Raw genomic sequence first — 18,675 nt, 5'->3', positions numbered from 1 at the left:
GTTTACTTCCATAGAGGTATCATGCTTCAAATCCACTAACGTTCAATACTCAGTAGTTACTTCCTGCAGCGTTATGTTAGGACAACAATCAGGCTTCCTTTTAATTCTCGTTCGGATATCAGCATGCTCGTGTTAACTCAACTTTCAGAAAATTACAAGACATTTTAACTGGTTCACAGTAATGGAAGACAAGTTGAAACTCCCACATTCCCCGTTTACAATTCCTGCATATTTCACTCAGTCATCTCCTGCTTCTTTTGTTATCTTCAAGAACTCGTAAGGGATAATAAATAGAGATGACTGTTCTCCAGAGATTTGATACAGGCTTTTATTTGTTTCATCAAAATTAATGTCTCGTGGGTTTTTCGAGAGAATAAAGTTATTATAGCGTTCATATTCTATCATCACACGTTTTCTAACAAGTATTTTGACTTTAGAGGAGTCATCTAGTCTGCAGAGAGCAGGCCGAAAAAATCGTCATACTTTTTGAATCCAGAGCCATAAGTAATGACTGCTACCCCATCAAAATTAATTTCATGGATTGCATTATTGACTGAATCAGTATGTGATACTTGTGTTTCACCAGAAAAAAGGGTCTTGTTTGCACTTGCGCTCGTTTGCACACGCTCCATATAAGAGTGCAGTTGCTCCAATGAAATATATACGTTGTATTCATTGCAATTACCAATGATAAATTTTGCTGATTGAACGCTAGAAATTGTAGAATACTACTTAACACACAGGCAGTGTAGTAATTAGTCAATCAGAACCTGTGCATATGGCTTTTCATTTTTGTGATATTTCTAGCAGAACTTTCAATCACACGCTGACTGTATGAAATGCTTTGTAATGCTTCCTGAGCTTCTCATGTCTATTGCGAAAAACTCTAAAGATCGCTTCAACGAATACCAAGTGATATTCTTTGTCTGGATGTCTGTTTCACAACAAACTGATATTTGAGCAAGTTGAATAAATCAACAGCAATTACTGTCCAAAGTAACATTGAACAAGTGTTTTCAAAGTGTTTAATTTTCAGCGGTGTGGAAGATATTGAAATGACCTGTACAATCTTCAAATCAACTATTAGAAAAATTCTTTTCACTAGAATCAGTGTTGATTCATGATATTTCTGTACCTCAGTGGAAAAGAATGAAGTGGAAGCACTAGTAATTTCTGTTGGTATTCCACATGTCGTTTGTACAGATGTGTGTCAAATATCTTACTTATCTAAACAAAGAAGTGTATTATATATGAGAAAACATGGGACGTGTGTGTCAATTAGAGAAGATCAACGACTATGGGAAATAAATTTAAAGGTCTTATCACAGATGAAGTAGTCTTTCACATGAAGCATGTAGAAAGTGACCACACAAGAAACGCAAGTAGAAATAGTGCCGTAAATTGAAACCAAGAAATAAAACCTCAGACGATGTTTATAGCTAAATGAGATAGATTATTTGTTATAACACTAAATCATGCGTTATACAAAACGAGTATTTTGAAAACGTTTGAAAATACTTCCAACTACTATGTAGTGAACAGAGGTGTGGTGTTTTTGTACAGGAAAAGCGCGTAAAGAGGATGATAAAACAAGTGTCAACGAATTTTGGCTTGCCATACAAATCAAGATAACGGGCTAGTGAAACTATCTTGGAAAGTTACGATAGTCCAGCTTTGCAGTGAATCTATTATGATTTATGATCAACAAGTCATTCACAGTGACGATGAAAGTTGAATGTTTCTATGAGGTCACAAATGGTCATTGTTATCAATATCCAATGTTCGGAATATAAAATAGAGAAATCAATTATATTTTGGTTCAATAAATCAACTAACTGAAGTCTATTATTCGAGACATCGGCTACTCATTGCCACACCTCACTTGTTAGTTGCACCTGTCAATTGACTATGACAGTGAGTAGGCGATATGGCTTATGTTTATCGAAACTTGTCGGCAGAATATTCATGATTATTTAGTGAAATTATAGGTGGAACAAATTCTCTCCAATTACGTTATAAAAAGACATTTTCAGGTGATCATTGTTTATTGTGCAAACTGTTGACGCTGACTATTTAACATCATGAAACAACAAAATACAGGGTGGTTGTTTTGTTCTATGAAACAGATGCTCAGCAATACGCTTCTACAATGAAATTGATGTGACAGTTGAAATGAATCGACATTCTACCTTCTTTATATTTTCGCATACGCTTTTGTTGGGACAGAATAATGGCGTAAAGCAGCTTAACATTTTGTAGACACACAGGTCATGGTATGAGCAAATGCGAGTTATTTAATGCGTCATCCATAAGGCAATTGTGATAGAAGAGCGAACAACTTTTCAGCGGTGATGTTTGGTGATTTATGCGTTAAATTATGGACTAATCTTGATTTCAGATAGCCAGTCAATCACTTGATATGATTACCTAATTGTCATTAGAATTATGAATAAGAATAACTAGTGGTATACACTACAAAATTGACTAATCCTAATAATCCACTTCATAATTATTCAGTAATAATAGATGGAAATTTTGAATGTTCTCATCTACTTAGTAACATCCGGTTAAATATTTTCTGATTTTATGTCAACCTTTCTAATTTCAATGGACTCACCTAAGTGAAGGCGCTCGGTAATGCATCCGCACAAGTTCACGAGTGGGGATGCCGTGTTCAAAATCTCCTACAATCACTGGCCAGTTTGGATTAGTCGATTCCCGTCATATTGATAACCTCACAAATATATCTCTGAACATCCCCTAATCTAACTTTTAAATTTACTAGGTGATTACAATTTACGGTTTTATTATCGTTTTTTATTGAGTCTCTATGTTCATTACTGAACTGTATCTAGTTTGTTTTAATTGCTATTATTCTGGCGTCTGTCAAATTGACTACTGGCTATTTGATTGTGCGGTTTCGTTTTGACTGGGATCGTGCATCTTTGGTTGTAATTTGTATCACTTTCCCAGATTTTGAATTATTTCGTGTTATAAAACAGCCGCTCAGATGGAATTTCACTTGATCTATTCAGAAGGGATAGAACAGTAATTATGTTTTGGTGTTTTTGGTAATTTTTCATATAATTCTTATCACCTTGCTACTTATTGTAATTTAGATTGAATATTTTGGTATGAATTGTTGGTTGAATAAACGGGTGATAATATTCGTTTAGGTAAATTTGTACATTTGCATAAATGATGAAATGTAGATTCGTGTTGGCCAAAATATCTTGTTTTGCCATTGATTGGGGCACGAGTGTATAAACTATTCCTCGATTGTTCGGTCACATCTAGACCTGTTGGATAATAGGTATGAATCTTACATTAATCTAATAACGAAAAATGGAAGAGTTTGTCTAGGTACTGATAACGTGTTTCAACAGATCACTTCATCAACATGAACACTCACACAGGACTCATAGTTGACTGCAATGATCAGGAATTCGCTTATGCGTAATGCAACTTAGTTACGAATTAAATTTGTAGAACTCTTGTGATACTATGCACCTTAGATTATATGAAAGCGATAACGCAAATGTTGAAAACGATGTTTTTTATTAATTAAAATGAAATACATCAACTGTCATGTAAACAATCAATAGCATGTACATAGTGACATGAACAAAACTGTCTAACTTGGTAAAAAGACAAATAAAATTCCGAAGTATTCTAATGAAAAGCAGGACTGAGACAACTTTTTCAGAGTTGTCAAAGCAATTTATAAGGCTCTTTCATGTATCATTCATCACTTCTCTTGCTTATTTTCTGCCGCTGTCCCGGTATTCATATTCTGAAGAAAATCAAAGAATTATCAATTTCTAAGAAATATCAAATACTTAAAAAGTGTTTATATCATTTTTCCATAAATTTCATGAGGTTTTCACTAGCTTGAACCTCAGTGATCCGCAGTGTTGTTTCACTGTGTCTGATAGTCTTTAAACTATTCAAATCGTTGACATCCAAGTTCTTCTAAATGATTCAATCAGAAGCATTTTTTAGTAAACATCAAACATCATTCTTTCACTTCATTATTCATTATTTTCGATTTTCAGTAATGATGACACAAGAGAATTTCACAAAACTTTGCAGAATTTGCATTTGTAAAATCCTTGAGGATATCTATTAGCGATTTGACAATCTGTATGCTGAGCATACACTATTTTACAGCTAATTGACGACTCAATGATATAATGAAATACGTGTTCTAACTGTCAAATCTAAACATAAACCAAATATAAATCAATAGCCTTATAATTGACGGCTTAATTGAAGCGGCCTATTGAGGTTACACCATTTTCAACAGAGTATCATAAATCATTGTTCCGGGATTCAACAATTTCAGTCTACATACTTTCACTGATTCTTCTAATGTGATACACAACATTTAACTGTTTACGCTTCTTCACTTAAACTGATTTCATCGGTATTCACATTGATTATTTCGGTCGTCATTTGTTGAAGAAAAACAAGGAATTAGCAGGTGTCACCAAAATTCAAATATTTACCAAACGTTTATCTACTTCTTCAGTAGTTTTCATGAGGTTATCACTAACCCGAATTTCAGTGCTACTCAATGTTGTTTGAATGTCTTTGATGGGTGTTAAAGAACTCAAATCGTTGACATCCGAGTTCTTCTAAATAACTCAATCAGAAGCATTCACCACTAAACATCAAATATCATTCTTTTAACTCATTATTCATTATTTACCATTATCAGTAATGCTGACACAAGAGAATGTCATACATAGTTGCAGAATTCGAATTCGTCAAATCATTAAGGATATCTTTATTCGATTTGACAATCAGTGTGCTCAGTAAACACGATCCTCCACCTAGTTGTTGACCTCTTTGTGTGATTAAATATGTGTTCTGGATGTCATATCTAATCACAATCCGAATATAAAGCAGAGGAATTATAAGGTACAGCTTCATTGAAGCAATCTATTGAGGTTACATATTTTTCTACAGAGTATCATAAATCATTGTTCCGGGATTCAACAATGGTAGTCTACATACTTTCACTAATTCTCCTAATGTGATACACAATTTCTAACTGTTTAAGCTTCTACACTTTAACTGGTTTCATCGGTAAATTGTAACCATTGATATTCATCTACGATTACATTGAGGACTTTCGAAATATCGGTTTGTTCACCGAGCTGGAAACATATTTCGCTTCGAAACGATGATGGTGAGCGATGCTTTGATTCATTGTTTACTGTTTTCACGAAAAGGAAGCATGTATTCGTATGTCGTCAACCTATGCAAAGCTTTTATTTAGTCACTGAGGATGGCTAACATGCCATTTCTTATTGATAGCAATAAAAGTATTTTTCCAGTGAAAACATTTGCTCAGAATGTGAAATTTGAGGTTATTGCAAACGACATATGAAGTTTACCATTTTCTCCTTTTTTTCTTCTATTTTTTCACAACAAAAACATGTCGTAGTCGGTGTCTTGGCATTTTGGCATGTTTCACTTGCATCGTACTGCAAACAAAATTCTATGAAAAGAATAAGATGAATTCATTTGAAGTTATTGAATAGAAGAACAGAGAAATAAGAATCCTGTAAATATTACTCAATGACGTGATGGTGATTTCTGAATTAAGTGACCTATCCATTCGGTGGAAAATGGTCAACATGGTGCATCATGCAAACCTCAAAACACCTTCAATTTCAAGACTGCATTTTTGTATTAAATGAAATTACTTTGAGTACAAAGAACAAGTGACGATTTTTTGACAAGGGGAAATTGATGACTTTTGATAACTGTTCGGATTCAGACATGCGCACAATACATTGTCACTGAGTTCAGCGAAGCGTATTGCAATTGACTTTGATGGTTGTAAACTTTCTTTCCATGAAATCGTTTTTGTGAATGAGATATGTGCCATAAATTTGGTTGTCCACAGACAGAAAATTTACATAGATCTATGTTGATTCAATTAAACAACAAAGGAAAAGTGACATCGTTTTTCCAATCGTCAATGACAACATCAATATTTTGGGACACATGCCTGGATATCATTTAATAAATGATACATAGGATTTTCAATTTTGAGGGAACAAAAATGATATATTGAATTGAGAAATTAGTAAGTGATGATTAAATCAAATTTCACGTACCTCCGATGGCTTGAAACTCCACCAACGTACCACTTTTGATCCATTTTTCTGGAACATGTATCGCGAAACTTTTTTGGAGACCTGGTGTAACAAATTGAAAAAAAAGAGATTTGGAATTTCGACTTCTTTTTGAAGCGAAACAAGTTTATTTGCTTCACTTAAGTAGAGTGCAAATCAAGGATCTGTATTATTTTTCATTACGCACAGAGTGATTACTGTCCTAAAGAAACTATGGTTTACATCGCTCTGAATTTTGAAACCGGCCCGTTAAATTGTAAATAAAATAGTTACGTTTCTCAGTTATTTAACGATGAAATCAGCTGGACGTCTGTGATAGATACGTTCATACCTTTGCATACTATTTCACAAGTGTGTTCACAGTGTGTTCACGAAAATCATTTCAATCTTATTCTGCACAATGAGCCACAACACTTAAATGACATTTCCGCGAACTGACTTCACGCAAGATTCAACTGAATAATATTCATAGTTAGAAAGCTCTCTCTGATAAGATACATGCTTATGACCGGGTACAAGTAGAGAGTAATATAAAACTAACTGGTGGTTGATGATGTACGTCACCGTAGATCAAAGAGTTGACGAGATTTGGCCTGCTTAAACATGTGGACTACCTAATCCTGTCATCTAGATATTTCAAGAAGTTATCTAAATTTGTTCGTTTTAATACAACATTATGCCTAGTAATCGCACAACTTATTCAGGTGCATTTCTGAAAAGAGCAAGAGTTTCAGCTGTAACGGTTGCCGAAGGCAATATGCAGCGAGAAGAATGTACATTATCCATTTGTCGATTGACTGGGCTGCAAACGTCTAAGTGACGATCACTAAATATTTATCGTCAGGAGGGACTAAGAAGTAAGAAACGGAAACTTGCTGAAGTACCTTGTGCTGAGAATTCCATATATTACCAAAACTATAATATTGAATAAAGCTAATAATAACAATAGTAATAGTTTGCTGAAATATTTCTTACCGTCTTCACATTTTATAATTCCAGTGAGTTTTGATATCAACTTAACTTTCCAAAGTTTCATAGGAATCTGAAAAAAAATTGTTGAATGTCTGAGACAAGATCTGCTACCACACAATCATTTATATGAAATCGAATTATTACTGGAGAATTGTATAATAAATTAGATCATCTCATTCAAAGCCAACTAATCGCATTCACACTAGGCATACTGATATTCTCAGTTTACTTTCCATGAATGTTCCATCCAATCTGTATAGATATTCTTGTCAACTTCGATCAAGTGTTATGAACTATCTCTCCATCATGATGTGTGGCCACAACATGTGAGACGATTATCACCGGCTATTGAAATGAAATGGGATTGTGCATGTTGGAGAGGATGCTGCACTCAAGATGTACCACAGTGAACATTCTGAACAGTCGATCTTCATTACATGAAATAAAGCTCAACAAAATACTCAAATGTTTATAGTCCGTTACTATTTGGCACGAACAGGTTTTTGTTTCTTCTGAAAGAACTTTACTTCCGATTATTCACTGTTTCTCCAATTGCTTGAATAGTGTAATTAGAGGGTTGATAATAGAGCCAAGTAGTCCGTTTGCCTATTACACAATGTTAATCTCTTTCTATCGTGTTCAGTGTAACTAGATTAATTGGACAATTTTGATCAACATGAAGTAGTAGAATGATGTGAATTACTTGAAACAATACCACATTTTCACTAAATTATGCAACTCACTTTATCATAATAGAACGATACTTTCCCATTTGGGTATATTAAACTCGTCATTGTGGCTTCAACCTCTACAATAATAAGAATATTGATACTCAGGATTTAGGATTTAAACGATGAGCAAGTTATTGTTTTATGTTACACTTTGGACAGATTTCAGTGGATATTAACTGTGTTATGTGAAATGCTTTCTTCAGATGGATTGGTAATAAATACATTGAAGTGAACGTCATTCAAAAGAGACGGACATGAATCCCTTCGAACAAATGTCAAATGTCTAGATTCGGAAGTTGAATAACTGTTATCGAAACAATAAATCGTCTACTTAACCATCATGGATCTGAAAGTCTGGGATGTAATAACATTCGCGCAATATCCTAAATAATTCAATTTGAAACAATGGACACTCAGTACGCATGACATGATCTTAGGAGTGTTTGTCTACATATTGAACTTGAGAAATAAATTGGCAGTATATATATAAAGATTTCTGCCGGCTAACTGATTTTGATTTCAGTATCCATTTGTTGTAGAGGAGAAACGAATAGCTTTATATAACAATTTCCCAGTTTGCAACGTCAATATTTGAGAATGACTATGCGATGAAAAGATGTCTAGATGAATGTTCTGTGTGCAGCAATGGCTTTGTCACCTATGTAAAACACAATTCATTTATTTTGGATCATAGACTGTTTATCAAGTTCCACTCAAACCTGAAATGATATTAAATCTCTTCATTCACTTTACAACAAGATTGAGATTGTTACTTTAATTACCCATGATGACTTATTTGTCGCCTAACAAATCCAGTCATTCACAGTTCATTTCAACTGTCCCCATAGTTTCAATGGATGTACTCAATTAGTGAATGAATTTCACATTCCATTCTACCATCGTTTGGCAGAATAGAAGCACCTTCATTCTTGTGTTAGTATTTTGAAAGGTTGGATTCGTTTAAAATGAACAGGCAAAGTATGAGAAATCACAGTTAGTGAAGATGTAAGTGTAAAAGTTTCACTAGTGTGATCGAACGACCAATCAGTGTTTACTCACCTGCACCATTAACGTTTATCGAAAAATTCCTTTGGACTCCTAATAAATTCTCTGAAATAATCAAAATCAAAAGGGATGTTTAAATATTTCAATATTGATTATCCATCTCTTTCAATAAATATACTTTTAAACACGGTTTGCCGATTTATACAAGTTGTCGTCTCCATTTACAGGTTTGAATGAACCGAAGTAGTTAAATGCTAAATCATCTCTCATGAGAAAAGTTCAAGTAATATTATAAATTCAACAATATAATGAACGTTTCAACACAAGCAACTGAGAAGAATATTTCACTTATTTAAAATTTCTTCGAGAACCTTCTGACTGAATAATTGACGTACAATAGTTATTCGACATTACAACAACAAAATGTATTTGAATCTCGTTATTCATCAATCATTAAGTTGGACCGAAATAAATGAATGTCACATTGATGCTTTAAGTGTTCTGTTATGAGTAAATTATCTTGTACTATCGTACTCTTCAAGCACATTTTTGGTCAGCTGTTTCACGAAATGCATGGATTTGAAATGCATAATCATACAAATACGATCACAAAAATAGTCTTGAATAATCGAATAATAACACATAGTAACTCCGAGACATTAAACATCCAAGAATCAAGTAAGTGCTTTAAAAAGTCTATAGGACTTCAAATATAACTTGATAATTCATAAGCTTCAATAATCCAAACCGCCTTCCTCACAACATAGCTTACAATTGCACAAGTGATCACCTTTATTCACTCAGTCTACAATGAAGTATCGTGTACATGAGATATCTTCTCGTTTGTAGTTTTCAAAGACTCGAGGGTTTGTAATTTACACTTTCGTAATTATATAACATGGTTCATCATTTCTATTCGATGAAAGAGTATATTTTTAGGAAGATCTCTGTTTAATTTAACGGTTTCACTTTACAGCATTCAACACCTGCTGCGATACACACACGTTCCGTTGCAAAAACAACATAAACACAACAATCACTTTGTATTGGTTACCACTACTGTAATCATCAAGATAAATACTGAAGCTTTTAAACAAAATAAGTGTGAGAAAATTGATCAAAACAAAGAATAGCTGAATAATATAAGAACTCACCCTCGTCCAAAACTGCACTTTTCAACTTCACATAGTTATTAAGGTAATTATGATTAGTTCCAATGTAAGACCTTCCATATTCATATACATCATCTGCATCTATTGGATAAAAACATGCCACATCATTGATAAGTTTGTAATGAATGAATAAACAATTTTAAATAACAAAACTAAACTGTATTTGATTTGCTATAAAGAGTCAAACCATGTTCAACAATGAAAAAAATATTGAAAGACGTTTTACATGTTACAAGGAACACAAAACTGATTCCTTGAAGAGAATGGAATCACCTTTAATTCATTAACATAAATTGGATCAACAAAACTCATTATTAATTTGACTTCCAAGAAAATTTATGACTTACTATCTTCGTAAAACATAATTTTGTGTACGTGACTACCGTGATAACTACACGTGAATTGGGGATAAACAGTCTATAATGTTGCAAACATATGGAGAAATATCTTTATTATAAAGTGTATTCAACTAACGTGTACGCCATTTATCTTAATATTAAAACGGTCACTCGGAACTGGTTGAGATTGATGACGTTGAATCCTCATTGAATATTTATAATGATGAGACTGGAATATGTGTATTAGAATGTATCTGATTACTTACATATAGATAAGTATCATTTTCAATAATGACGTTCTCGTAGTACCTCAGATAAGGGTCGTTGCAGATTTCGTTGCAGTTGAAACGTTTGTAGGGCCAAACGAATAAAAGATAAATTAGTATCCATAGACAAGGCGAAACGTTATATCTAAAATGATCAAGATGAACAGATCAACGGTATCTCATGGAGGCGAATTTCGTATGTTCATTCAACACTTACCTCATCTTATCGTGTGAAGATATAAATGAAATTTTTACAGAATTTGTCAGGTTTATATAGACTTTTGAAGTGTTTGGTTGTTTCTTTCTGATTCGATGATTAAAGTAACCATTAGAATGATCGGATTCAATTAAATCACATGTTCATTATAAACCAATCACGGAGGTATATGGCATCATCGTTAACCAATATTCTTCTGGCTGTTGAGATCATGAGCTGAAATTTATTCAATGTTGGTTGAAATTCCTGATTTCTGTGGATGAAACATCTCTTCGATGTGATAGACGATATTCTGAAATGAGTGATTGTTTAAATTATAGTCCGAAATGTGTGCTCATATGTTTACGAACAAACAGTTTGTTGTCTGTAATAATGTATTGATTATTCGTCAACGATCAATTGTTTTGATTTGATTGGTTAAAATCAAAGAAGCACAAATTGTTTTGACTGGATGGTAACAAATAATCTTTTACACATGGATTCAGGTACGATCTCAAATCATTGTATTCAGAGGAATATAATGCATTCCGCTGAAAGTGAACTGTTGAAAATGGAGAACGATTTCTTATACCAGACACGATCGAAACTATAACATTGATCATTGTTTCAGAAAACTAAAATGTTTGTCAATACTCAAATAGAAGACTGATTTTCATCTGTGTATTTCAATGATCTATTCTCTCACATCGGTTGAGCTTGTTTTTTATGTCATCTGTGCTCAAATATAGAAGAAAATCACCGTGATAAGATAATGTCAAGTGTATACTTAACTTACACTAAACATTGAATACTGACGAATGAATGAAATTCTACACACTCATAACTGAATAATAATTTTGGTGAAATAAGTCAGGAATGTTTGGTTTTGCGTGATATTTAGTAATATATTTTCTCATGACACAATAGAGGTGTATTGTTTTACTTTAGACAGATATGAACACTAATCAAAAATGTTGTTACCTTGACAATCACTGTTTGTTGACGAACAATAATACTGTTTGGGTAATCTCGTGAATTCTTCAACATCAAAATTGTTTTCAGTGGTGTATTGTCAATTAAATGCCGTTGACCAATATCTGATTACGAAAGGAAAAGTTATCTGTGCATGTGATAGTGTAGAACAGTTAATCTGTTTGAGAAGAGTATGATTCAGATCATGAAGTATTCAGTGGAGTGTCTCGCTATACCGTCTTGTCTATTTCGCATATTGTTATTAGTAAATATGTTGTGAGTATGAAGTATGTTTCACAACATAAAGAGGCTACATGCTTTTAAGGTTTCGCGACATCAGATCTTACATTTTGCAAGGTCTTTCATATAACCTCTTATTCGTCAATCTTCTTCATAATCCTTTGACAAGCTTTAAAAAAAAAGCGTTTGCTGTATTGTGAGAAATACAGAGAGCTGTTGACAAGGTATGTGGTGAACCTTTTGAAGTCATCATTAAAATGACAATGAATAGACTTTTAATGTCTTGGCAAAACCTGAAAATTAATTTCCTAATTATAGCCATCAGATCCGTTCACTATTTTTCCTCGTATACCTTCCGGTGGAAGCTGTGGAAATGCATTTATAGATGATGCTTTAATGGTCTGTGATGAAACAGAGTAGTTTTACAAAGTTATCAAAAGATAAAGAAATTCATCGAAGAGGGTCTCAATGCAAAAGTAATAAACGGACTAAAGTTGACTTTGCGGAATCGGTTGCTCCAGGTAGGGAAAGTTATTCGATCTATTCTACATCCTCAAGAGCCAGACGAATATGCACTGATGACACGATTGGTGATGATGACCTTAATACAATTAAACAAACCGTACGGAAATAAGCTACAAAACCATCTCAATTAATGACTGCTCTCTGAAATCAGGATATCAAGTTGAATAAAATCTCATACATAAAAGGAATGTTGAACCACAGAATATTGAATTCAAAGAAAACATGGCATCTTATATTTCAGAGAACCCATTATATATATATCCTCTATTCTGCCGTATTCCGAGCTGTTTAATGTAGCCGGAACCTAATTAGTACAGTTTCAATGATCAACTGACGCTTGATCAGATGAATTAATTCATTCTTCGGAATATTCACTGAAGGCAAAACAGATAATAAGCTATATACAACGCATAAAACGTTTTCGGATAATGACACTGAAACTATGTTAATTGACAGTGCCATACAGAGAAACAGTGAAGTGCGATTTCAGTTTCGTAATGTCAATCAACGATTGTACGTTCCGTTGCTTGTTTGTATTTCGTCCTCTCTATTTCCATTAACTGGACAATCATCTTTGACATCTAAAAATCATTGGACAACATAAAGACTTTGACGGATCATAGGCATATTTAAAGTGATTGAGAAGATAACTTTGATCAAAATGAACATAATATCCTCGATGAACAGTATATGTTACAAGAGAAAGGAATTCGTGCTTCTTTCATTCTCTCAAAACTGTTCAAACTGAGTACAATTACTTGACTATTCAGTCGCCAATATGTGTTTTAATATCACGTATAATCACCACAAATACTATTTCGTTTCTTTCAATCTAATATGAGTATCACCGTGAAAAAACTATTTCTCTGAAAGTAAAAAAAATGATAATAATAGTTTCTATTATGTGATAGTGGCATCTGTCTGTTAACTTCGACCGATGCTTTTGTTGTTCAAATATCAGTCATTATATTTCCGCGTTGTTTTTCACCAGATTTTATCTATGATAGGACATTTTTTTGTTTAATGAGCATGATATGAGTTGTCATTATAATTAGGGATGCCACTCTCTATTGATACATTTATATGACTGATCATCTTTGAAAAATACAAAACAAAAATGAGCGAAGCTATCATTTTACAGTATTATTATTATTATTATGAGCTTTATTCAATATTATATTTTTTTTTACAATATAAAAAATAAATGTACATTCTTGTCGCTGTATATTGCCAGAAACCACGATATCTCTGAATAAGCCTTGAATAGGTTGTGCAGTTAATAGGCATAATGATGTATTAAAACAAACGAAATCAGATAACTTGTCGAAATATTTAAATAACAGGAACAGGTAGACTAGATGTTTAAACAGGCCGCCAATACCTAATCGATCATATGACTACAAATGACTAATACTTTTGTCAAGACAAAATGAAGTTAAAGCAGATAGTTTGTTCATCAATCCACAAACAGTTTTGATTAGGTTATGAATAAACATAGAAATCATCTACTATCTTATTTCAAATGAGTCTTGTAATACATGTCGAATAGAATTATCCAGATTTCAAGTCTTCAATTTATTTATCTCTGAAGATAATGGAATATACGGTTTCCTTCAGGCTGCATTCCTCCTCCATCATAATACGTATAAGCAGCACATGGCGCTTTCGAGATAATGTCAATTAGTGCAAACTAGATAAACCAACATACAACCGATTTCGATTATGGTTAACTTTTCTTATGCACCCACTTTGAAAGAGGGTGCAAATTCAGTAAGTTCGTTCTATATTATGAATTATACAATTTGTTCTTTTCATTGCTTTTATCTGTCACTTTTCTTTTTGACATATGCACTATGTGTGTATTGTTTCTTCTGCTATATACACGCTTTCCGAAAAAACTGTGTCAATTTTACAACAAACCTCGACCGCGAAGGCTGTTATTCTTCTTGTTCACTCGTTTTATGGTCACCATTCCGCAGTATAGGTTTATTGGATTGGAAAATTATTTTCTGGTTAACCTTATTAACGCAAAATATAGGCGAGTACCGCCATGCATTTATTCATCTGCCGATAACTCAACCAAACTAAATGAAGCCTTCCAAAATTGTCAGTGTCCTTACCGTCATATCCTGGTGAGGATTAAATTATAGGCGAATTCTGTGAAATATTAATGAGCGAATATTATTTACATTCTTATTGCATAATGTTTCAACAACTACATTGTCAACGTTCGTATCCTTCTTGTTGGAAGCTTCATTTCGACTTACAATTATCATAAGATTTACGATTCCTAAGTTATTTACACTTTCTTAATTGCAGTGGTCCACACTCATGACAACCTTACGCCTTGATCACGTACAGATGTGATTTGCTGTTATTTGTTGTGATGTGGTCTGTTTGGCTTGCGCATAAATCAGATATGCCTGAGATGGCTGATTTGCGTATCCGAAGCTGTTGTGTTGATCACAAAACACTCTAATCATTATCACAGATGAACACATTTTAATTCAGATATTCTAACAGTAAATTGCTTACGGATGCTCAAACAGAATTCCCTTCTGTGTTAATCTGATTCGATCGAACCGCGATATTCCTGAGAAGAAATTATTCACTTCGATTTTTCTGACTACAATGATAGAATACATTCACAACTGAGTACTAGATAAACAGTCGTCTGTTAATCTATTAGTGGACTCACATAATCAACCCATTGCCAAAGTATCCTACTAAACATGGTAATCCCTAGTTTATATTAAATCCATCTTTCAAATAAATTTGTATCAGACTGGCATCAAATTGCGTAATAATTATTGATGGATATTAGGAAGAAATTATTTCACATGCTGAAAACCAACGTCAAACATCAGGTAGAATAGACGAATAAACTGCTAAGTAAATTATGTCATACGAAATTTTGATCGGTAGAATAAATGAAGAGTAAATGTAAAGCAATTAACTATTGATTACATAAGTTTGAGAAATATGAACATGACCTTCACAATGAATGTGAGTTAGCTGACGATCCTCAAGTTTTCGAAGATGATGATGATGACGACATTGATGATTTTCATTACGACAAATATGATGATAACGACGACGATGTAATTGATGTATGCGTTGATGATTTCATGATCTTCATCGTGGAACAGTCAGTTGAGTGGAACGCGTCACTATACAAAAACTTCATCGACTATGAGAAAGCGCATGACAGTTCGGACAGGAGAACATTATTCAAAATTTTTTCAATGCCATGAAGTTCCTGAGAAGATGGTCAACATTATCCACAACTCATACGTAAGAATACACATACAGGATTTCCCAAAACAGGGTTGGATGGAGAATGCTGGTGTGCGGCTTATGCTCCTCCATAAGCAGTTACGAGCGCAACCACGTAAGTATCTTACGAAACACATTCGACGGAATACAATGAGCATTAGACATTAACTGGATATGCCTGTTTACTTATTCCCTAATTTTCTCTATGTTCATGTCCATTCTCTTCTGTGCTCGTATTATACATTCAACTCTGTCACTTCACATTCAAATGTCAACACAGAAACACTGATAAAGTTTGCTTATTTCACAAGAATTTCACACGACGGTTTCTTCAATATTATTGATATTGCAATCATTATTATTGATATCAGTACCATAAGAATAAGATTAGTAAAACAATAACAATTAATGTCATTATTACTATTTCTGTTGTGTTCAATTAAAATCCCTCAGACTTAGCTGAATGCTTTGAGCATACATTTAATAAAAATCATTCGTTTGTTTACCACGTTGGTCACAACGTGGAACCAGAAACCGGATCGCCCCAACCTCTCATCAATATCCTTCTCAATTTACAAATTGAAAACGGTGTCTGCTGCAACACTGTTAATGCCTTCCTAGTACTGAACAGGGAATTTCGATCAGTTCATTTTGCTTGAAAGTACGTCCTAGAGAACAGTTTGAAACTGATGAATTGAGGCTGGCAAAACCGAAAGTGACACCGCATAAAAGAATTCGATACCACATTACTCTGAATAATAAGAAATGTGAACGATTGCGTCACATCTCACCGTGTTTATTATCTTGAATTTGAATGTGAACTTACATCAAAATGGCAGCAAAAACAAATAAAATCAAACCATCAAATAACAGCAGAGGATAAACATCCATCATTCCCTATTGCCAAACACAAAATTAAAACTGGTCATAAGATTGATCCTGACTCGGTTATTGTGTTATTGTCCAAATGTGTTTAAGAGCGTATATCAATGTTTATCAAAACCATAACCATACAAAACTTCAAATCCACTTTGTCTATTCGAAAACAGTTTGTTTTCACCATAAACCTACCTTGGCAATATTAGCTTATCATCCAGAACGAACAGTTATTGAAATTCTGTTCGCATTATCATCTTCGTCAATCTTCTTACCTCCTATCCACCACTACGAGTATGGTTGATTTGATCATTTAACTAACACAAGTGAATTCACACTCTGCCCCTTCTTATCACAAAAGCAACATTTAACTCACAAACTAGCACAGATAATAACAGAGAATGAATTGATGAAGACTCGCACAGAATAGTGATGTGTGTTGTAAGTTCAATAATGGTTTTCAATGTTTTTTCGTTCCGTTGATTGTTTGTATTTCGTCTTCTCCATTTTGAATAACTGATCAATCAAGTTTTACATCTCAAAATCATTAGACAACACAAAGACATTGACAGTATATTGGTTAAGAAACTATCTTTGTTCAACAGTAACATTATATGCCCGCTGAACAATATATGGTTTTTAGAAAAGAACGCCCGCCTCTTTCAACCTCTCAAAACTATCCACACTGAGTACAGTTACTTGACGAATAATTCACCAATATGTTTTCCAATATCACATATAATCATCACAACTATTATTTGGCTTCTTTCAATCTATTATACGTATTCACTTAAGAAATATTTTTCTAAAAGTAACAATAATGATAAGGATACTATATATTATGTGATAGTGTGATCTGTCTGTTAACCTTGACCGTTGTTTTTGTTGTTGTTCAAATGTCATACATTTTAATTCCTTGTTGTTTATCATCAGATTTCATCTATGATATGACGGATTTTTTGTGTAATGAGCATGATATGAGTTGTCATTATAATGAGGAATGCCACTATCTATTAATACATTCATATGACTGATCATCATTGACACATACAAAACGAAAAAATGAATGAAATTATCATTTTGCATATGACTAATACTTTTGTCAAAAGGAAATGATGTTAAAACAGATAGTTTATTCATCATTTCGTAGAAGTTCTTAATTCAGTTATGAATAAACATTGAAATCATCTACCGTCACATTTCACGTGAGTCTAGTAATACTGGTCGAATAGAATTATCTCGATTTCAAGTGTTCAGTTTATCAATCTACGGAACTATGTATAACAATCATGGTGCTTTTACATCCGTTTAAATAATACGTCTCATAATTATTTTCTGTGAGATCTTTATCATTCATCTTGTTAACAATGTCCATAACTTATATTGTGTCACCTTCTATATCAATCAATAAGATAGATTAACTCAACGTTAACCAATATTCTGGATAGAAATATTTGACTGTTCATCAAATACAATATAATATTTTATGAAAATAATAATAATTAGAAAATTCGTTCCAGTTTCCAGGCATGATCAATTTCATATAAATAGCAACATTAAATGTAGAGAACAAACATGTGACGCAGGTTACTGTTTTCAGTTTGCTAGTTCGGTAACTGTTAAGTAGTTTATTTAAGTCATGTGTCACGGCAATCCAATACATCAGCAGGGATTTTGTTAATTTTTACTTAAGTGGATAGCCTGATGATTTATGAACGTTGATCTCTAAGGTTATTTCCACTGCCAGTACGAGTTCTTCATATCTACCTACAATTAGAGAAAGTGAAATTAAAACAGAGAGCACGGAACAACAAAACAATGATTGCCGAAATATGTCTGTCAGATTTACCATTGTTCATGTTAGATATTTTTCAAATAAGTTAAGTTTGCAAGGGTCATTGTTAGTGTAAATTGACAGCATGTAAGTGTTTAAACATTTAAAGTTTCTACAATCTCA

General features: G+C 33.3%; 1 protein-coding gene across 2 annotated transcripts; it reads right to left on the bottom strand.

Moving 5' to 3' along the window:
* Positions 1–6,123: 6,123 nt before the first annotated feature.
* Positions 6,124–10,575, bottom strand: Smp_102020.1 (hypothetical protein; the record flags this gene model as incomplete). 2 transcript variants are annotated; one of them, XM_018791692.1, is made up of 7 exons in its annotated part: positions 6,124–6,212; positions 7,125–7,191; positions 7,865–7,929; positions 8,912–8,962; positions 10,012–10,110; positions 10,377–10,446; positions 10,504–10,575. In XM_018791692.1, the coding sequence occupies 7 exons, from the start codon at positions 10,573–10,575 to the stop codon at positions 6,124–6,126; spliced, it is 513 nt and encodes a 170-aa protein (XP_018645165.1). The 2 variants fall into 2 exon arrangements, with proteins under 2 accessions (XP_018645165.1, XP_018645166.1); XM_018791693.1 differs by lacking the exon at positions 10,504–10,575 and having other exon boundaries at positions 10,377–10,392.
* Between the last annotated feature and the right edge of the window lie 8,100 nt (positions 10,576–18,675).

The sequence above is a fragment of the Schistosoma mansoni genome, assembly GCF_000237925.1.
Source record: "Schistosoma mansoni, WGS project CABG00000000 data, chromosome 1 unplaced supercontig 0122, strain Puerto Rico, whole genome shotgun sequence".
In the NCBI taxonomy this organism is placed as follows: Eukaryota; Metazoa; Platyhelminthes; class Trematoda; order Strigeidida; family Schistosomatidae; genus Schistosoma; species Schistosoma mansoni.
This window is presented reverse-complemented; position numbering and strand designations above follow the sequence as displayed.